General features: G+C 38.7%; 1 protein-coding gene across 2 annotated transcripts in view; it reads left to right on the plus strand.

Moving 5' to 3' along the window:
• Positions 1-22442, plus strand: part of GMDS (GDP-mannose 4,6-dehydratase) — a 676213-nt gene that overhangs the window by 361410 nt on the left and 292361 nt on the right. Inside the window, exon 8 of one of the 2 annotated variants that reach the window (XM_081295088.1) lies at positions 1472-2215. The exons of the other annotated variant lie outside the window; for it this stretch is intronic. Coding sequence (XP_081151214.1) covers positions 1472-1603 — 132 coding nt within the window. The 3' untranslated portion in view covers positions 1604-2215. Of the gene's footprint in view, positions 1-1471; positions 2216-22442 lie in introns of those variants that run through there. 2 annotated transcript variants of the gene reach the window in all.

Below are 22442 nucleotides of genomic sequence, written 5' to 3' on the forward strand. Positions count from 1 at the left end.
CTCAGTGTCTTGCCATTACTGAGCATGTGTTCTACTACTGAGCTATACCCCTAACCCCCAAAAGATTCTTATATAGAAGTGTTTAACAGTAGCTGTAGAAAACCTACACACACTGTGTAGGAAGAAGAAGAGCATTCTGCAGTATCATGTCAGGTTCTTCATCTGTGGGATTTCATTCCCTTCTGGTTATACTTCACCTACATGTTCAGAGGACAGTTCCCAGGTCCCTCCTGTAGCCTCTGACTCAGTGTAGTGATGCTGTGTGGGTTGCCCGTGCTGGAGGGGACAGGTTGCATTCCAGGGAGGTGACTGTGGCCTTCTGCCTCTTGGGCCATCCTGTCACCATATCTGTACTCATCCAGAGTATAACAGCCCACCTACCTTCTTTTCACCAGGAAAAGGCAAAAATCAGGATTACAAGGGCTACACACTTTCATTTTATTTTTTATAGTATCTCTTTTACGTCAAGATTTATTTGTGCTTTTCACTGATCTTAAATTTCAAGTTTGAAAATAAAATAGAATTTTCACCAGATTTCTACTTAAACCTGGGACAGTTGACCTCTTCTATTCTCCCAACAGATCTCTAAGCATGGTTAAGACAGCAGGAATTATATTTGTAGTTGTCATAAGGATTGGCTGACTTTGAAAGGAGAAGCCCTTATCTGAAGTCCTCATTCGTACTGAGCGGTTTGTTCAGTGTGATGTCTTCTTGACACATTGCTATTTCTAGGGTGATTTTTAGTACATTTAGACATCCTTGTGAGATTTTAAACCCATTTTTTACTGACTTCAAACACTGGCCATCTAACAAATATATGCCTCTCACTAGCAGTTGCAGACAAGCTAACATTTCTATCACTGGTCTTCTAAGTTCTCTACTCATCCTGTGAGGCTGCTCCAGTGTGAGAAATTGAGAAGCACACTGTAAAACATTTGAAGAGCCAAAAGTTACCAGGCCAGGTTCTGCATTCTAAACAGGAGACTTCGTCTGCAGTAAGTATTAATTTAATAGTTGTACAATCATACAATTTAAGGAAGGTATCACCTCTGTACAGGAAATACAAGTTTATCAGAAATTGTTTCATTTGATCTTTATCTTCACAAAACCTGCAGTAAGAAGTTTGAAGAAGTGGCAGAGGTGGTTTAAATTCCATTGTTGCTTGTCAGTGGTAGCTGAAAGCTTCCTTGTGGTTAACTATCTTCCAGGGCCTTTGGGAAACCAAAGCATCATTGACTGACTGGGCCAAATGAGTCATCTATTAAAATTATCCCTAATGAATTACGGGTTTGCTTGTTTAATTGCTCGTGGTATAGGGCTCTGGGATGTTAGAAGTCTAGTGGGCCTCCAAGAAATTACATTAGCTTAGTTAAATATTTCAGTAGGATCTTTCCTAACTCACTGTACCCTGACACTTCCTATTCCTCACTGCCTCTCTCTCTTCCTCTTTTCCCTTCCCTGTCCCCTCCAGCACGGGCAACCCACACAGCATCACTACACTGAGTCAGAGGCTGCAGGAGGGACCTGGGAACTGTCCTCTGAACATGTAGGTGAAGTACAGCCAGAAGGGAATGAAATCCCACAGATGAAGAACCTGACATGATACTGCAGAATGCTTTTCTTCTTCCTACACAGTGTGTGTAGGTTTTCTACAGCTACTGTTAAACACTTCTATATAAGAATCTTTTGGGGGCTAGGGGTATAGCTCAGTAGTAGAACACATGCTCAGTAATGGCAAGACGCTGAGTTCAATCCCTCGCAATGGGGCTCTTTATCCATGTCTGGCCACTGATCCGTGGGCAGGACCCGTCCTCTCCCCTAACCCCACCATAATACTCCTGGCCACTTCTCATATTGGACTTAAGTTCTCTTTATTCCCATTCCTGAGAGCCCCCCCCCCAGCTGTCTCCTTTTGGTAGTCCCCAGCACCCCTCCCACAGCACCCTGAACACAGGGACTCAGTGCACATTTATTAATGACTACTCTGCACATTTATTAATGACTGCTCTGCACATTTATTAATGACTACTCCAGAGAGGCAGACCACAAGCTAGATCAGCCCCATCAATTCCTATAAAACTGAAGCAACTTTGTGTATTATCTCCAAAATGCAAAAGTAAGTGTGTCTTATTTACATAAATCTCCCTGTTAGCTTTCTATTTTACCATATCGGCATTTTTATGTTTGACCTATTAGTACTTTTTTGTACCCATCATCTAACAGTATTATTCAGAGATATTCTTGGTTTAACAAAGACAGTTCAGAATCTGAAGTCCCCTTGTGGCCTTTGTGGTATGGACACTAGTCATCTCAGTTGTTTCATACATCAGTAAAGGGGTGCAGTAAGTATAGGACTATGCAACTACCAGCCATTGAATGCTTCACAGATGTGAGGACCAGTCTTTGGGATTATTTTGAGCCTCTCATGATCACAAGGGTACTTCAGCCCACCTGTCCTATGTACCTTCCACCCAGGCTCAGACAGGAAAGGGCAGGCCACAGAAATCTGGCCACCAGAATGAGCATTTCATTAGCCAGAAACATGTCTAATGACCACTCTGTTGGAAGAGAGGTTAGGCAGCCAGGTGTTGAGCTTCAAATATTCAAATCAAGGAAGACAAGATAAGGGTGTTATATAGAGAGTATTGTTCATACAAAGCCAGGTGTTCTGGGAGACACATGCCTGAATCAAGTCCCAGTACCTGGTCAGTTCTGAAGTTTTAGGGCATAAGTGTGTACTGAGGGAGCTCAAAGCATGTGGTCCTCCTACTCTAGAAGCAAGCTCAGATTGCTGTCAGGTTGTTGTACTGCTTTTGGACTTCATGCAATTGTGATCAACCACACTTAACCAGATGTATAAGAAGCCAGAGTATAAACTGTGATTATATCAGAGTCTGTATTAAAGGTTCACCAAAAAAAGTTTTCACAATAACTCGCAGATGCTCAGTGTGTTTGAATTTCCAAAATTTTATAACAGTGCTCAAGCAGAATTAGTAGCTTTTCTCCCTGTCAAGAAACCCCCCAGATCTAAGGGATAAATCTATTGTATTACTTTTCTTTTTTTCTTTTTCTTTTTCCTTTTCTGCATCCATTTACTGATGTAGATGAGAACATAATGCAAAACTAAGTGTGTCTTGTTTACATAAATCTCCCTGTTAGCTTTCTATTTTACCATATCTGCATTTTTGCGTTTGACCTATTAGTACTTTTTTGGCTTTATGAAGGAAAAAAAAAGTGCTTCCCTCAGCAGAACCATCTGGCTTCGTTTCCTGTTCCTCAGCAACTCTATGTATATTCTAGCAAGGCCACCCCTGTGGTTTTCTGAGTGGTGTTGTTATACTGGTGGTCTTAGAATTCAACTGGAGTGATGGAAAACTTTCTTTCAAGTCTAAAGTTTCCAAGGTGAAAAAAAAAATGCATAGTATTGTCATTTTTTGACATATTATTATTTTTTCCCCTATAGCTGGAATAGAGTATTTTAAATTTAAAAGAATTGCACCATTTTATTCTTTAAGGAAGAAAACTTGCTTCTAAAATTTCTTACACATAGTGGCTACCGAATTTGCTTATTAAGGTAACTAGAAATATAATCAGGACATAATTGCCATGTCTGAGTTTCTTTAAGAGTCCATTGACAAAAATAAAGGATCAAATTTGCAACAGATAATTATTACACATCAATTATACAACTGAACATCTCTGCTCAATTCATATTTTGTGTGACAGAGGTAAATGTAGATCTAATTTTGAAAGGTACTTTGTTGTAGTTATTTGGGCCTTTAATGTGGCAGAAAAAAATCAAGCGGTCATTAGACATAATTCTACAGGAGTGTGTGTACAAGATTGTAATTTTGTGTTTTTATGTTTTATTTCATAATAAGAGTGTCTTATACCTATTTAAAACTTTCAGGCTTTGTTGTATAAGATAATAAAGGCAAAGTGCGTAACCTAGTCCCCATACACATAGGAAGACTTCTACAAAGTTGGAGCCTTCTCCACAAGGCTTTGATTAGATTACATCCTTTTTAATGATAGGAATGATAAACAGAAAAATGACAGGAATATGAAATCTCTTATTCTTCCCAGGACTAAGTTAGAAAAAGCTTTAAAATTATAGCCTTAGACTTATTATTTTTTAAATAAAGGGTTAGAGACTTTGAAAGAAATTCTGTACCAGAGGATTTGATTATTTGAGGTGTTGTTTTCCCTCATAGACAACCAGTCCGTGATCCTACAAAGACTCATTTTAGTCTGAATGCTCCTGGAAGGTGTGCAAAGTTGAAGGGAATACTCAGTTTTAATTTTAAGAGGAAGGAAAAAAGTTAAAAACTGAGGCTAATAAAAGTTAATGAGGAACACGTAAATCCTTTAATGGTTCAATTTATGTTGCGAGTCAGGATGGTTCATACCATTATTATACGCGTGTGGCAACATCCTCTCTCTGGCTATAATTCTTTTCCCTTGAAAATGAGCCAGTGTGACAAGGAAAGGCATATCATACTCTCATGATTTCTGTTCATTCTTTTGACAAATTCCATATTTTTTTAAATGGGAAAAAGAACATGCAAAGCAAATTAAAATATAAAGGTCAGTTTTTTCTGCCATATCTGACAGATTACTAAATAAAACACAGTTATCAGCCGAGTGACCATTTCTAACTGTCTCTTTGTGCTTTAAAATTTATTTGGGGATGGGAAACATTCCCCAAACCTAGAGGGTACACTTAATATGCCAGTTTCCATTTGAGAAGAATTACTTTTCAGTTGTAGGTGTTTTGGGAGGTAGCCTGACTCAACATCCAGTATTAATGGTCCAAAGATAGAACAGCTGAAGTTCCTGCCTGGACTTCTCTGGGAGACATTAGCATGCCCCTGGACACAGTTTCCTTACCTCTGGTTTTGCTAATCAGTATGTAGGGAAGGCTTATTACTTTTAGAAATGTTACTTGCATGCCCTTTCTATTACCTACATCAAGTGTACATGTGCATTGTTGTTAGAAATGTCACAGATCTCAGCCTACCCCTGACTGCAGAGTGCAGGCTGTGGAAACACCTCTTGTATCAAATCACTCAAGAGGGGAAATTCAGTTGCAGGATGCATGAAAACACCAGACTGTCTGTGTTCAATAGCCAAAAATGTTGTAGACCAATTACAGGGAATGGCAAGTGCAGTGAACTTTGAAAACATTTTTTAGTAAGTGTAATAATCCACTGAGTTACATCCCCATTCCAAACTTTTTCTTAAAAGCAGAATAGCAGTTTTTCTATAGCCCTTTTTAAGGGTTAATAATACTTACCTAGAGGAAAGCTATCATGTTCATTGAGGGCATTAATTTCACTTTTTCTTATTTACACACACACACCCCCAAACACACACACACACACAATTTTGAATGTGTACATTATGCTTCTACAGCTTACCTCCAACTGGAAAACTGATCCTGCATGTCGTATTTCCTCTTTTCTTGGGCTGAAGACTGGTGGGGGGGATTGATTGTGTGACTTGACCCACAGCACCTTGTTCTATGGTGAGTAGTGTCCCTCTTGCTAGATTTTGAGTCTTGAGTTTTGTGCTACTGCTCCTTGTACCTCTAGAAAATCACTTTGCCATATGGATTTTTCTCATCTTCAGAGCCAGAGACTAGAGTTCTGTGTAGTTTTAGGTTCATAATCTGAGAATATGATTCCAGCTTAATAAACAATTCTTCATACAAGCATTATTTAATATTTAGTGTAAAATGATGTTTTTAAAATATCTGGTAACAGAATAAGGTGTTCTCTAGTTCTGAATTTGAGTTCATGTTTTAATATTATGAAATTACTAAGTAAAATAACTAATTCATATAGCCTAATATCTTTTTTTTCCAAGTTTACATCAGTTATTCTGCACTAGTTTAAGATAATTTCTATTTAATTTTATATGCCAGGATAAAAGATGTTGTAGAAAGTACTATCTGTTAAAAATGTAATTCAGGCTACTCATATGATCTATATGATTGATTATAATTTATAAATTTTCTGGCTGGAGGTATAGCTCAGTTGTGGAGTGCATGCTTGTCATGCTTGATGCCCTTTGCAATCCCAGCATCAAAAAGTAAAATAAGCAAGAAATAATGAAAATTTTAAAATATAATTTCTAGTTAACCATACTGAAAAATGTAAAGGAAACAAGTGACATTAATTTTAATACTGTATTTTAGTTAATAAACACCAAATATTATTTAAATATGTAGAAGAAATTTAAAAGTGATTGAGACATCTTATACTCTGTTTAAAATTCAGTAAGCGCTTAACACTTGAAATCTCGACTTGAATCAGACACACTTCATGTCACATGGCAGCCATCACCTGCCTTTGTTAATGGAGGGATTCTCCATACTTGTGGACTTGAAATTCACTTTGTTATGCATGAAATTGCATATTCAGAACCCAGTAGTCTCCATCTACAGTTATCAAATTCTGAAGATAGGAAGCCATGAAAAAAGAAAGCTGGGATGCTTGTAGGTTACTCTCTTTTTGATAAGCACTTTGTCATTTCCTCCATGGTAAGCATGTGATGGGAGGCCTCAGTGACCCTTACCTTGTCTTCAATGATTAGCTGATGGGCCCTGGCCACATAGCGCCCCTCACACTGAAGGAGCACATACAATTCTTCTCCCAGATGGAGAGTTTTTCAGGGAAGTTTTGGAGTGTTTTGGAAGTTTTGGAGCTAGCAGCACTCACAGACTAATTTCTCAGCTTTCTGAATACAGATTGCCCTTTGGGTAAAGCAGGTAATCAGTACTCACCCTGAATGACTACCAGGGCACCAGTCAAAAGCAGAGACTCTTATACCTCACAGCAAGAGCCATGTGCAATCCAAAGAATCCCCAAAAGTTTTTAAGTAAAGGACCTAAGAAGGCTTCTAGTTGTTGACACAAAACTAACCATAAGAACAGAGTCTGTACATTTGGGTCTTTGTCAAGTCTCTTAAATCCATTCTTTCAGATAGGTAATTCAAAAGTAGGCAGAACTTCAATTGTCAAGTGAAGTTCTAGAAACACTCACTTTACTTAAGTGCTTTAGCTTCAGGCCCAGAGTTCCATTTCTCTTCCCAAGCTTTTCAGCTGCTGCTTTGTCTGTAGTTTAGTCCACTCCATTTAAAGACTACCAAGCTGTACTAGTCACAAAAAGTCTTTGTTTGAAGGGACTTTCCTTAAGGCAGGCGTCTGGTGTGCTCTTTTTGTTCCTAATGGCAGCCATACAAATGAATTAAGCATGTGTAAATTTACTGGTGTGATGAATGCCCTGTTTGGGGGCAGAGCCCTATCATCCTTTCCATTTACATAGCATCTTTTCTCTGAGGATCTTGAGGCACTTTCCTGAGCCAGTTGGTACAGTTGTCCTCATTGCAGAGATATGAATGTTCTAACTCCTCTGGGGTTAATTACTCTTGCCTTTAGGGCCAGTGATGAGTCAACAGAAAACCTGGGATTTTAATACATAGCTCTTAGTTTATTAATTTCTACTTTACTCTTCAGTTATTTAAAAATATGAGTAAGTAGAATATAGGTGATCTTTCTAATACATGCCAACTACTCATAAGCAAGAGTCATGGGAATATCTGAACTTCTACATCTTTTGGAATCTCTGAGACAAGAAGCAGCAATTCATGCCTTGAATTGCCTACTGTCTGCCTCAGGATCAGAATGATGATCAGAAGAGGTAACTATGGCTGAAAGGGGCAACAGACTTTTCATGCCTCTTTGTACCTTTGCTGATAAGAATGATGAGACTTAAGTGACACCATCTTTATTGGAGTTTATGTCAGAATTCAGATTGTGTACATCTCAAAGAAAGTTTTTGATTCAATAAGTATTTTTTCATAGAGAAATTTAGAACAGAACTGGTAGTTCATACTTGTAAACTTCCTGGCAAAGAGAATCCTGAGTTTAAATTTTCAAGTGAAAAAAAATATGAGAAAAGTAACTTATAAAAAGTGACACAGGGGGCACTGGTGTCATAGCTCAGTGGTAGAGTGCTTGCCTAGTATGTGCAAGTCACTGGGTTCGATTCTCAGCACTGCATATAAATAAGATAAAATGAAAGTCCATTTAAAACTGAAAATAAAATTTTAAAAAATGACAGGGATTGGGAGTATAGCTCAGTGGTCGAGTGCTTGCCTAAAGCATAGCTTGCTTATTGATCATTATTATCTCTAATACATAAGTATATAAGTACACCTTAATACTTGTAAGCACATATTTTCTTAAAACTTTCATTTGTATTTTTGTAAAATGCATGTCAGCTCCACAGAAGCCCAGAAGAAGTCTTTCGTTGTCGTTCTGTGGCATACTTGCTTTATTAAATTCAATAAGTCAGTGACATTTGCTTTATGAACTCATTGGCCTATTGATCTGTAAAAAGAAATACACTGTAGAGAAATTAAAACTTTTTCTCTGAAGCTTCCATGCTTCAGTGTGCTGAAATAAGCCAACAATAGATTAACAGGAAAAAAGGTACACGATGTGTGCACTTATGGAAGTACACAGATGCATAGGAGCCACACAAATGATGAAACTTGGGCAAAGGCAAATGGTTGAGGTATAAGTACCCTCTTTAGAAGGGAGAGGGAAGGGGGCTGCAGGCACGTTTAGAAGAAGAGTAAGTGATTTTGAGGGGAGACAAATGGACGTGAAAAACAGTGGCCTAGGATGAGTTCCTCTGAGCTCTGGGTGAGTGTTTGATTTTCAGTCTCATCCTCTATTGTTAAAACGGTATTCTCCTTGCTTAATGACATTTCAGTAACAAGCTTGAAGGCACTTATGTTCCTTTTTGGCAGATCTGAAAGAAAAAAAAACCTTCCCTTTTTACTGCCCTCAAGGTATTTTCAGTTGGAAATCTAAAGCAGCATATTTGGGTGTATCCTTTCTGAACCCCAACAACCGTGTCCCAAAGGAAAGTGTTCCCATGTGTTTGAAGGTTCCTTTATGTGGAGCCTCCAGGAGGGTTCACATCACGCTTTTGTTTAATTCTGTACTAGCCCAAAGTTGGTATTGGTTTTGGATTTCTTAAATAAAGCTTTCTTTAAAATAGTTTTAGAAAGTTATCTCTACGTAGGCCACAGCATATTTGTATCAGATTTGTTTGTTTAAATTTTGTCTGAATTCAGGTTTAAAAACTGGTGTCATTGGAGTTGTGGCACTTGCTTTTCTAGCACTTGTCCACTCGTTTTTCATCTTTCCCCCTCTATTCCCAGGGAGCTTGAAGTGATTTGAATCTGTGTGTATGTGGGTTCACATTAACATAGACATGCGTGTGTATGCTCATGCTATTCTTTCACAAAAGTCAACAACCAAGGGAGAGAGAAAATATGCATTAAAAACAGGATATTATATTAGAGAATATGCTTCCAGGTACAAATTTAAGGACCTATTACTATCAACTCCCATCTTCTTTTTCACAGATTAACAGAAAATATTGGAATTCTGGCAGTACCAGTCCTGATAGAGGAGTGGGTGCTATGGATTCCCACCTCCTCCTTCTCTGAAGCCTGGGACTGGGCTTGGGTAGGCCCCACAGTGGGTCCTGTCTCTGCTTCAGGAGCAACAGAATGGCTGGGGAGTAGGACCTTGTAGCCTGGGCTATAGGTAGCCTGGATCCTGATTAGAGGGCAGGTCCTATAGGACTTTGGCTCTTTTTCTCTCCTTGTTCTGTGATACACATAGTTTTGGAGCCAGAGGAACCCTGATGTGCAGACCTAGGGCTTCCAGGCTTCACAGGTCTTGTGAATGCCCAGTACTCCTCACCTGTGGCTTCTCAGTTCTTAACCAGTTCATAATCTCCAAGAAACTAGAGTACCATAGAGTTTTGATTCCAAAAGCAGTAAATATATACATTCAGGTAACTTTGACCTTAGGTTGAAAAAACTGGCAATAAAAATTAAAATATGCCATCTTCAATGATAAAACATTTGTATTTTATTATGCAGTTGTTTTCTTCAACTCTGGTTATTTCATTTATAGCCATTAGTGTTTTGGTGTGGGTTACATTACTGCCTAAAAATCCTGGTGACTCTGTGGATTTTACAGCTTACCCCATGCTTGAAGCTTGCTTACTGAATCCTGGCATGCCAGCTCTCAAAGTTGGCACTTGACTATTTGCAGAAACGGGAAATTGACCACCCACCATACACATGTGTGTGTGTCTGTACACACACACACACACACACACACATCCTGAAGCCAGTTTAAAATATGATAGCACTTCTCTCATGTCCTCATGTTCAAGCTTTGAGTCTAGTCACAAAACTAACAATGACATTAATACTTGTCACAAGTATCACTCATTCAGTAGTTTCAGCTACAAATTCTTGTCTTTCATAACAGACATTCTATGTGAATCTGTGAGGAAAGATGGTGAATACTTTTCACTTCCATAGGAGCACAGCAGGTGGCAGGGACTCACAGCCACCTAGGCGTTCCTTCCCAAAGACGGGTCCCCAGACACCCTGTTAGAACCTCACACACCAGCATCTACAACTGTACAATTACACTAGATGTGGGCACACGGGTGCCTTTGAGGTCCTACCCCTGGGTCCTCAGCACTAGCATTAATTGTGGTAAGAGCTTTGTAGGCCTTTCCTCATGTGTTCCTGGAAGTTCTGCAGAATAAGGGCTTGATTCCCATTTTGTCCCTGAAGAACAGGAGACTCCTCACACACATGAATAAGTAGCTATGAGATGTTCAAATGTATGTGTTCCCAAGGCCAAAGCCTATGCTCTACCCACATCTTGGGCCATGTTGCCTGTATCCTTTTTTCTGTTCCTGTCCCTTTTCTTCTACTTCCTCTCTTCTCTTTTTTTTTTTTTTTAGCCCATTTTCCCTACCGCTTTTAAGAAACTTAACTTTGCCTTGAACAATTGTTGACACTTGTCTTTTGTCAGCCATGTTTTTAGTGACATCAGGGATGCTCATCCTGTGTAGTCCATTCCCCATGAAGGTGATGGGGCATTGTCAGCAAAGATGCTAGAATGAGGGCCCCTGCTTTATGCCAAGGATCAAGGCTGCAGAAAGGCATTCAAGGGCATCATCCTGTGGGCCCCAGCTTGGCCAGTGTCAGAGTATTGTGAAGTGCTGGGTTGAGAGTGGCAGTGACCATTCTCATGGACTCAAGGACATGCAGTGAGCTCAGCTCATTGTCAGTATTCCAGACAGGAGTGCCTGCCCAGGACAGAAATTCATTAGTTGAGTAACTTTGTTTTTGTTTAATCAAATAACTTTGCTTGCTTTTAACTTATTCTCTATGCCTGAGAAAAGGAAATCTGCCTTTATTTAAAGAGTCAAAAGCTGTTCTTGGTGCTGAGGAGGGGGGTCCTTTGGAAGCCCCCACCTTTGCTCTCTAAGCAGCCCCAGGAAGGAGGAGCCTGTGCAGCCTCCACCCCAATGCAAATGAGAGTCCTGATTGTCACTCAGATTCCTGAGATACCTCCTTTTCCCAGAGATTAGCCTAGGCTGCCTGTTCTATAGCCATCAGCCAGCATTTCAGGAACCATTTTCTCTTCCATGGTTGCATTTTTGTTTCATAGAATTTCATGTTATTTAAAACTCGGGATTTTAAAAACAGCATTCTCAGAGGCCATTCTCTTCTGACCCACTTGCCCCGCGGCCTTCGGAAGTCTGGAGGTCTTGCCCTGACATCACGTGCCCGACATTCAACAGCGCTTTTCTGTTCTGAGCCTGCCCTCCTCCCCAAAGCTGAAATAAATCAAAGTTGGTTGAGACTCAGTCGCAATAAATCAAGACCTGTCCAGAACTGGAGCCTGCCCAGTCAAAATGTCATAGCTTGGCTTTCACTGAGGATTAATTAAAGGCCTGATATAAAGCCCAGATGTGCTTCAAGAGAGTAGCAAGCTGCCTGGTGGCTGCATCTCCATGAGTTTCTGCCCACCCAAGAATACGGAGGAGGACTGCAAAGGCATCCAGGGTTGGGAGGGCAGTGAGAGAGGGAGGTGCCCATCAGCGCATCTGGGTGGACTTTATCTGGTGTGGAAAAAATAGGACAAGCTTTCCAAGAAGGGGAAAAGAAATCTGTCAGCCTATGAGCACTTAGTGTTTAAATGGACGCAGAATATAATAGATCAGAAATCATGTTCTAGTTGAAGACACAGAAGAAAATGGACCAAGAAAAGGACCTTTTGTTGTTTAAAAATATGTAATGAAACTTATGCCTGGTTTGCACTAAGCTTGTAAATTTTTTAGACCAACAAAGCTATGTAGATAAAACACATTTGAAGTGTTTTTATTCACAGAAAATTGACTTAGACAAGAATAGTTTTCTGATTTTCCAGATTTACTCCCAATTCTTCTTTCAGTTCTACATGATTTCCACATCGCTATCAAGTAAAAAGGTACTTGATTAAATTACTATTGGAACAAATCTCCATGAAGATGAATATGGAAAATGAACTGATCTCCATATGTAGGAACTCTGGCATTTGATATAGAAACCAATACATAATTTATAATTCAAAACCATATATAGTGGCCATGCTGTTGTGTGACTTAAAAGTTACCTCTTTCTGTAGAAATTTGAATCTCAAGTTGGGACCCAAAAAAAAGAACACCATCAAAAATACATGTATTGACAATATTTTATGATGTTAAGTTGCTTACTTTCCTTACTGAATGTCTGTAAGTCAGCTATTAGAAACTTTATAAATAAAGCAAATCTGATTGCTCTGTAGTCCTTACTAGATAAATGGCATTAATAATGGGAATGTCTTGACAGGAAAAATAATGCTGTTTGTGACAAGAGAAACTGCTGGTTTTATAAAGTATACCTTTATTTTAACATTAAACTTTTATCAGGGGAAAACTCAGCTTTTCCCAGAATGGCACATATCTTTACAGTGTCATATTGATGTTTAAATTGTAAATATGAATATTTTGATTTTTGTAATTTTAAATAGCTTACAGGTTAAGCAGATTTAAGAGGTATATTGTGATTTAACTTAAGCAATGTGAATGTTTTTCTGTTATATGAGTGAGCCGTAAGGACTTTTAAAAAATATCTGTTGGACTTTTTAATAGCCACATTATAAGTGATCCATATAGCTTATTAGCACTTTTATCTTGTGACTAAAATAGCCATTTAAATAGACTTTAACATTCATGTGCAATTTTTCAAAACAGTGATTTTCCAGATAATCTACTATGTACTTCTGTTGTTATAACTGAGGACTGGTAGGTCATTTTGGTTATTAAGGATACATCAGCATTTTTTCCCTAAAATCTGGCCTCAAGAACCCTTTACTTATTTTAGTCAATAATCTAAAAAATAATAATTTATTACAAATTTGAATTTTCATCAGTCCAGATAATTGATTTTTTTCAGAAAGATTGCAGTTTTATGCTTTATTGCTCAGTCCATAAATAACTCTTACATTTGCCATTGCCTCTTATTCTGTATTCTCAATTTAATACCACCATGTGGGGGTGAGGAGCCTAGGACAGTGTGTCTCCAGAGTGAGGATTAGGTTTTAAGAGTGAGAAAATCTAGAGAAATAAGCCTTTATTATTGCCCATTTTAAATAGTCCTGGATGTTTGACTCTCAATATGCAAATTTTAATTGCATGCTTCTAGAACATTGAGCCAGTTGACATTTGGCAAATGTGGTATTCTCTCCAGATTTTCTAATCCATTAGATTTTTCTTTTATTTGATATTTCAAATTTGAAGTATTTTTACCTTTAAATATAATTTTACCCTTTTTCTATTGTACAGAAACGTTCCAAGCACCCACAATAACCCTTCTTCCTGTCTCTCTTCTGTAATCATATGGCCTCCATAGCAATAATTGATCCTTTAGTTGTTTATGTATGCACCCAACCAAATATATTACTGATTTCTCAAAGGCAAGAATAGTATGTTTCATTTGGTTTCTTCAGTGTCTAACTCAGTAATGAGCATGTAGGAATGTGCTGGAATGGTCAAAGACTGGCCTGCGTTCTTTTAGACTAGTGAGGGGCAATTTGGCATGTCATTGCCACAGTATATCAGAGGTTACTGCAGATTTCTTTATCAGCCCTTCAAAAGCAGCCCACAGTGGAGGAAAACAGAACTCTTCTATGTAAATTATTTTTGGAAGATATGTTAAATCGTTCTATTTGAATGCCTTTTAATCTATGGAAACTAATCTTAAGCTGATCTAAGGGAGTTAACTGCAATGTCCTAAAATAAAATAGGTGGCCCACCTCCTGGAATAATCTTTTTCATTATATGCTTTTCCTTCTACATGTTTTAACCACATTGAGATGAAAACCTGACTTAACACACCTCCATGTGGATTTATTTGATAAGTGTGAGCACATGCTCGTTTCAGCTAATACTACCTATGCCCACAAGAACACCTCATTACCAAAACCAAGTAGCAACACGATGTTAAAATTTTTAAAGGACTGACTTTAAAAGTCTGCAGGATTCAAAAATCAGAATTTCCACAGTTGAGGAGAGAAACATATCTTCATTAACATAGAATGTCTACAACCCAGAATCTTGGGTCCCAGTGGTGACTCCAGCCCTGCTTGTCCCCAGGTGCTGTGGCCCAAGAACCAGGCAGCTGCACTGGCTCATTAGGAATCTAGATCAGTTCTGCTGCTGGCATTTGGCCTGTCTTTCATTTTGACAGGTAATGAAGATAACATTTCTTAATAGTACGTGTACAGGAAATGGCCAAGGAAAGGCAAAAAAGAGTTACAGCCTAACTTTACTTTCTCCCTAGCATTGTTGTGAGTTACCATAACATGTTGGCCTAACCAAGACATCTGAAACAATCTGTAAGTGATACATCTAGAGCACTTTATTTGAAGGCAAGGCAGCCTTTATTTTCATTGTATGACACTTTAGACTCAGAGATACACTTAGAATTTTTTTAATCTGATTACATGTGGCAATGAAGACTAATAGAAGTCAACGATTTATCCAGTGTGCTATGGCCACAACAAAAAACAAGCCCATTAGCCTCCTTGGCCTCTGGTTTTTCCCTTCCACTCTTCCAAACTGTCTCTTATTATCACATTATTTGAAAGATTGGTTGAAGTTGGCCATAAAACTTCATGCTTAGTTTCTGAAAATATATCAAGCCATATGCTCATGATATGAATACCTTTTTATTGTTATATTATACTTTATTATGTCACTTTGAAATGTTCATGATTTATGAAATATGACCTTGTATTTACCATCAGGGGTTCTTTTAAAAAAATTGGGGGGGTTTAGGGGGACATAATATCTTTATTTTATATTTTTGTAGTTTTGAGGATCAAACCCAGTGCCTCATGCATGCTAGGCGAGCGCTCTACCACTGAGCCACAACCCCAGCCCCCATCACAGGTTCTTTATGGTACAGTTTTAATAATAATAAATGCTATTTCTTAATGTTGAGGGGGTTGTTATAAGAGAATGGGTTTGATTACCATTTTGTTTTATACTAAAATATCAAACTATTTAGTTTTTCCTTCATGCAGTTGATGGTGTTATTGGAGACTTTGCATGTTAAAAGTATTAGATTATTAAATGCTCATAATGTCTGCTGAAGAACCACCTGTCTTCTGTGCCCATCCACTCCATTTTGGAATCCAGAGGGGCCACCCCACAACTCCGCTCTTTCCTGTTTTTATACAGCTGGAGGCCATGGCAATTGATGAAGCCTTAAAGCAACTTCTTTGGCACATACAGGTCTCCCTGAATCTTCAAAGCTCTCTTTTCTAGGGAAAGGACAGTTTTTAGAAAATAGAGTGCCATAAACCTGAAGTGTCAGCTACAGATGTGTGGGTAGACAGGTGAACCTTCCTTCTTCTGTGACTGATGACAGGCTGGCTGTCACAGGTTTCTGCATGGCCTTGGAGAAGTGACTGTTCTTCTTGTCCTGCTTCCTCACTGCCAGACCCCAGCTGATGCTGTCTTTAATAAAGATGAGGTCATGTTTACAAAGCAGTCTGAGCTAAGGTTCTACTGAAGCCTTAGGAGATTGTTTTTTGGCTTTGAAATTTAATATTTTTTATAGTAAACTTATTAAAACTTCTGCTTTCTTCCATCATTTCCTGAAATGGCCTGAGGGTTTTCTCTCTTAGTTCAGTGCAGCTTTAGCAACAGGCTTCTTGGGGAAGGTCTTTTGTCTTAGTGAAGGCTTCTCCTTAAAAATCTCACAGATAACCTTTGTCCTATTTAGCAATGTGTGCATTGGAACGACTGTTCACTTTACTTCCTCTCCATGTGGCCAGGATGTGTGGATACTCTTGCCTTACATTTTCTCCAAGTAATAAAGTTAGATAATCACACATCACCTTTTGGATCAAAGCATTCAGGGAAAAAAATAGCACTGGTAACATTTAAATATAACACTAAAACTAGTTTGGAGAATAAAGATGCCAATCTGATTATTTACCATGTGCCTGGCATGTTCATGATGAAATAGATAAGAAAGAAGGAAAACGGAGAGAGGAAAGGAAGGAGAAAGGAAGCTTTCTTTCTAATTTTATCTACCCCTTGTCCCTTCTAGTATCTTAGCAGAAAGGAGCATTTTTCAGGGATGAGAAAGTTCATAAAGCACTGGTAGGTACATTATCTCAGTTCTTTTTCTTTGACTCCCCCATGAAATTTGTTCCAGTTGTAATTAATTCATTATTTGTGTAATCTGCCATGATGTTTCTCACAACTGAATAGTGAGCTCCATTAGGACAGGAGCTGAGTCTGTCCTGTGCATCCAAAATTACCAGACACCACCTGCTTACTTCCTGACCCCCTGTTCGTTTAATGATTGATGGAGTCTGATTCTCACCTCTCCCCAACCTGCTCTTACTGTAACCACCCCCAGGAAGTTATTATGACCCCCCCAGACTAAGTTGGTACCTTGTTTGAGAGCTCTTGTTGCATCTTATCATTTATTTTATAATTGATAGAACATTTACTGAGTTGTTCAAGTCTGTGTTTTGTGCTAGTCTGTAAGGTTGAGATAGCCCATAGGACAAACACTGTCCAGATAAGGACACTGCTGTTTTGCCCATTTTATAGAAAAGTAAGTTGACTCTTGAAAGGAAGCAGCCTGACAAAAATGCATGGCTGTGGCCTTCCTTTTCCACTGTATCACCTGACTGCTCTGAAGAGGGCAGTTCCCAGGCCTGAGGGACACATCTTTAGCCTAGTCCAAGGAGATCTGGAAGTAAGGTTTAGCAGCATTGCCAATATCCTCACATGTCCTCCAGAGATAATATAAAAACGTCCCCTAAGAACTCCCGGTTTACCTGATAAAGCTGATGTGCTGCACTCACCTAGAACTTTGCCAACTCCTGAGTTTTGAGAATTCTCCAATGGAATGCTCCTTTGGGGAACTCTGGTGTCATGGTTTGGCTGTGAGGTGTCCCCAAAAAAAGCTCACATGTGAGACAATGCAAAAAGGTTCAGAGAAGAAGTGATTGGGTTAAAAGAGCCTTAACCCAACCAGTGAATTAATCATCTGATGGGATTAATTGAGTGCTAACTGAAGGCAGGTGGTGTGTGGCTGGAGGAGGCAGGGAATTAGAGGCATGGCTTTGGGATATATATATATATATATATATATATATATATATATATATATATATATATATATAATATTATATATTATATATAATATATAATATATATATTCTGGCAAATGGAGCTCCCTCTCTCTGCTTTCTGATTGTCATGTGAGTTGCTTCCCTCTGCCACCCTCTTCTGCCATGATGTTCAACTTCACCTTAAGCCCTGAGGAATGGAACCTACTGTCTGTGGATAGAGACTTCTGAAACTGTGAGGCCTCAAATAAACTTTTTCTTCTCTACAATTGTGCTGGTCAGGTCTTTAAGTCACAGCAGAGAAAAGGCTAACTAAAACATCTGGGATGAGCTATTGTTTACAGAGATACTAATCAGGCACATGTGTCCAACCATCTTGAAAACTCTTTCTTCAGCAGAGTACCTGATGGGAGCAGGTCTGAAAATAGTCACAGGGCAGAGTGGTGCTTCCTTGGGAGTAAGAAATGTTATGTTGACATAACAAGTTACACGAGTGACTTCTGCTGCTTGAACCTTCAGGCAGTAGTCATTCGTTTATTTATTCATTCACCAAACTCTTATTAAGTATCTACCCTGTGAAAAATAATCTCTCCCTTCAGTGGCTTAGCATTTAAGGGGATAGAAATCTATAGCATCAGAGTAGTATGAGACAAGTGACAAACTTAATAGTTATAGAAACATCAAAGAAGACTTCCCAGAGGCCCTGAATTGAGGTCTTAAAAAGGGATTCAGTTTTGTTTTGTTTTGAGCAGGGAAGGGGGGGGGGGTGTCAAAGGATGCCTTAACTAGCAATTAGAAGATAAAGTTTATAATCTTTCTCTGTTTAATGATGCAATTTTGGAATATCTCAGTCTGTCTGGTGTTACTATAACAGAATAATACAAACTGAGTGATTTATAAAGAAATTTATTTGGCTCATGATTTTGGAAATGAGAAGTCCAAAGGCATGGTGATAATGCTTGGTGAGAACTTTCATGCATCACCTCATGTTGGAAAAGCAGAAGCGCAAGAGAGTGCACACAGAGGTGGCTTTTATAACAAAGCCACTCATGGGAGCTAACCCACTCTCCAGAACAGCTTTAAAGCTCATGGTATAGCCCTTGTGACCTAAACAACTCCCATTATGTCCTATCTCTTAACACTGCTCCATTGGGAATCAGAGTTAAAGCACATAAACTTTGGGGGACACCCTTAAACTATAGCAGGAGGAAAAATAACTTTCACACCTGCAGGTTATGAATTTCTTCTTCTTCTTTTTTTTTTTTTTTTTCGGATGGGCAGGGGTAACCAGGGATTGAACTCAGGTGCAGTAAACCACTGAGCTACATCCTCAGCCCTAATTTGTATTTTATTGAGAGACAAGGTCTCACTGAGTTACGTTGCTAAGGCTGGCTTTGAACTTGTGATTCTCCTGCCTCAGCCTCCTGAGTTGCTGGAATTACAGGCATGTACCCGCATCCAGCAAATTTCTTCATTTTAAAGTAAATCATGAACTAAGTACTCTCTAAAGCATCTTTCACTTATAAAACCCCAAATGATTAAATTTACAAGGTTTCTTTCTTTAGTATGTTTTGTTATAGACTGAAGCAAGGACAAAGACCTTAAGGATCTCTGATAGGATGTGATCTGCTGCCCAGTGGTGAGCCCTGAGCTTAACAAGGGCAGCAGCATGCATGGCAGGTATCCAGGGGGCAGTGGTGGCTGCTGAGTTAAGCTGGCTTGTGGCATGTATCAGAAGTTATTTGATAAAAGGCTGTCGCGGCTTCCTCCAGTACTGGACAGTATGAGAACATTGACCCTGAGCACATGGAACCAGTGCTGAGTCCCTGTCCAGCTCTATCAGTTGTACACTTTGGCTCCTCATGAACCAACACTTTATTATAAAGGAGCTTGAGATGGTCTTCCAACAGCACCATCTATTCACATTGCATTAAAACTTCAAAATACCTTCTCTTTAGTATATATGAAATCTTTGTATATATTCTTTTAGTATCTGAGGAGATTCGTTCCAGAATTCCCAACTTGGACACCAAAATCTGCTGGTGATCAAGTTCCTTGTATGGAATGTTATGGTATTTGCCTAGAACCTATGCACATCTTCCAGTATGCTTTGCATCATCTCAAGATTACTTGTACTACCTAATACAATGTAAATGCTCTACAAACAATATCATATTATTTAGAAAATAAAGATTATGAAAAAGGTCTGCATCTTTTCTTTTTTAAAAAAATATTCAGTATAAACACAACTCTGTGTGTGTGTGTGTGTGTGTGTTATGCGCATGTTTGTGTGTGATGCTAGAGATTGAACCTAGGCCCTCAGCATGCACGCTGACACTGAACTACATTACATCCCTTTTAGAATATTTTCAATCTGAATTGTCTGAATCCATGGATACTTGACACAGATACAGAACCTGCAGTTAGAAAATTCATTTGAACTTAAACATGTGCCCTGGCAGTTCTAGGGGGCAGGATATAAAATGAAACCAGTTGATTTATAAAATGTATTCTTCAAAACAAGATGTCTTAGGCCTTGGAAGTTCATTTTATGAAACGACTCACCACAGGGTACTTTGAAATCATGAGCTCTTTTAGTACAGTAAAAATACAGAGCAATGCCCTTTGATTTATGTATTTATTTTTGGTTTTATTTTGTTTTATTATTTTTTTATTGGTTGTTCAAAACATTACAAAGCTCTTGACATATCATATTTCATACATTAGATTCAAGTGGGTTATGAACTCCCATTTTTACCCCAAATACAGATTGCAGAATCACATAGGTTACACATCCACGTTTTTACATAATGCCATATTAGTAACTGTTGTATTCTGCTACCTTTCCTATCCTCTACTATCCCCCCTCCCCTCCCCTCCCATCTTCTCTCTCTACCCCATCTACTGTAATTCATTTATCTCCTTGTTTTTTTTCCCATTCCCCTCACAACCTCTTATATGTAATTTTGTATAACAATGAGGGTCTCCCTCCATTTTCATGCAATTTCCCTTTTCTCTCCCTTTCCCTCCCACCTCATATCTCTGTTTAATGTTAATCTTTTCCTCCTGCTCTTCCTCCCTGTTCTGTTCTTAGTTGCTCTCATTATATCAAAGAAGACATTTGACATTTGTTTTTTAGGGATTGGCTAGCTTCACTTAGCATAATCTGCTCTAGTGCCATCCATTTCCCTGCAAATTCCATGATTTTGTCATTTTTTAGTGCTGCGTAGTACTCCATTGTGTATAAATGCCACATTTTTTTTATCCATTCATCTATTGAAGGGCATCTGGGTTGTTTCCACAGTCTAGCTATTGTGAATTGTGCTGCTATGAACATCAATGTGGCAGTATCCCTGTAGTATGCTCTTTTAAGGTCTTCAGGGAATAGTCCAAGAAGGGGCATAGCTGGGTCAAATGGTGGTTCCATTCCCAGCTTTCCAAGGAATCTCCATACTGCTTTCCAAATTGGCCGCACCAATTTGCAGTCCCACCAGCAATGTACAAGAGTACCCTTTTCCCCACATCCTCGCCAGCACTTGTTGTTGTTTGACTTCAGAATGGCTGCCAATCTTACAGGAGTGAGATGGTATCTTAGGGTGGTTTTGATTTGCATTTCTCTGACTGCTAGAGATGGTGAGCATTTTTTCATGTACTTGTTGATTGATTGTATGTCCTCCTCTGAGAAGTGTCTGTTCAGGTCCTTGGCCCATTTGTTGATTGGGTTATTTGTTATTTTATTGTTTAATTTTTTGAGTTCTTTGTATACTCTGGATATTAGGGCTCTATCTGAAGTGTGAGGAGTAAAGATTTGTTCCCATGATGTAGGCTACCTATTTACCTCTCTTATTGTTTCTCTTGCGAGAAAAAACTTTTTAGTTTAAGTAAGTCCCATTTGTTGATTCTTGTTATTAACTCTTGTGCTATGAGTGTCCTATTAAGGAATTTGGAGCCCGACCCCACAATATGTAGATCGGAGCCAACTTTTTCTTCTATCAGACTCAGAGTCTCTGATTTGATATCCATTTTGAGTTAACTTTTGTGCATGGCGAGAGAAGGGGATTCTAGTTTCATTTTGTTGCATATGGATTTCCAGTTTTCCCAGCACCATTTGTTGAAGATGCTATCCTTCCTATATCTCTTGCCTCTCTCTGTGTCTTATATGGTGTATCAGACTTTTCCTGAAATTCGAAGTATCCCATTGTGATGTAAAAACATCTAGTTTCTTAAGAAAAGAAGGCTTCATGCTATAGGAATTGCTTTTAACTTGTCTTGCAATACAGTAGTTGACCTAAGATGTCCCACTTTGACTATCAGGAGTTTAAATGCCCTGAAAGGCTCCAGGTTACCTGTGGTATAGCCATCTGTGCCTGTACTCATTTACCCTATTTACCATGAGGTTGTCACATGCATGTGGAGTAGTCATAGGAAGGTTTCAGAGCAAGACAACACAGTTGTGTTCACCACAACGGGGGATGGTGGTTTATAGCTGTTACAGAACCTCAGCTGCCTCCTCAACCTTTCTTTATCTTTCCTGAGTTGTGCCTTTTACTAGCTAACTACATTTACAAAATTTTTTTGTAACATTTTCTCTCTTGGTTCTATAGGGAAAAATTCAGCTGAATTTTCCCTTTAAAACAATCATAAGGCTGAAAAGGTAGCCTCATTCTATCAACCTTACAACATTTCCCTTCCACTGAAGTTCTGAAGATGTTATATTAATTCTTTTATTTTTTTGCATTTTTTTAAAAAAATGGTCTTTACTACATAAGTAGTTCATGTTCCTAATAGAAGAGTTAATACAGATAAAGCGGAAAATTAAAACAAAGTTTATAATCCTATTAATCAGAGATAATCACTGATAACCAAA

The sequence above is a fragment of the Spermophilus citellus genome (assembly GCF_964194105.1).
Source record: "Spermophilus citellus genome assembly, chromosome: 5".
In the NCBI taxonomy this organism is placed as follows: Eukaryota; Metazoa; Chordata; class Mammalia; order Rodentia; family Sciuridae; genus Spermophilus; species Spermophilus citellus.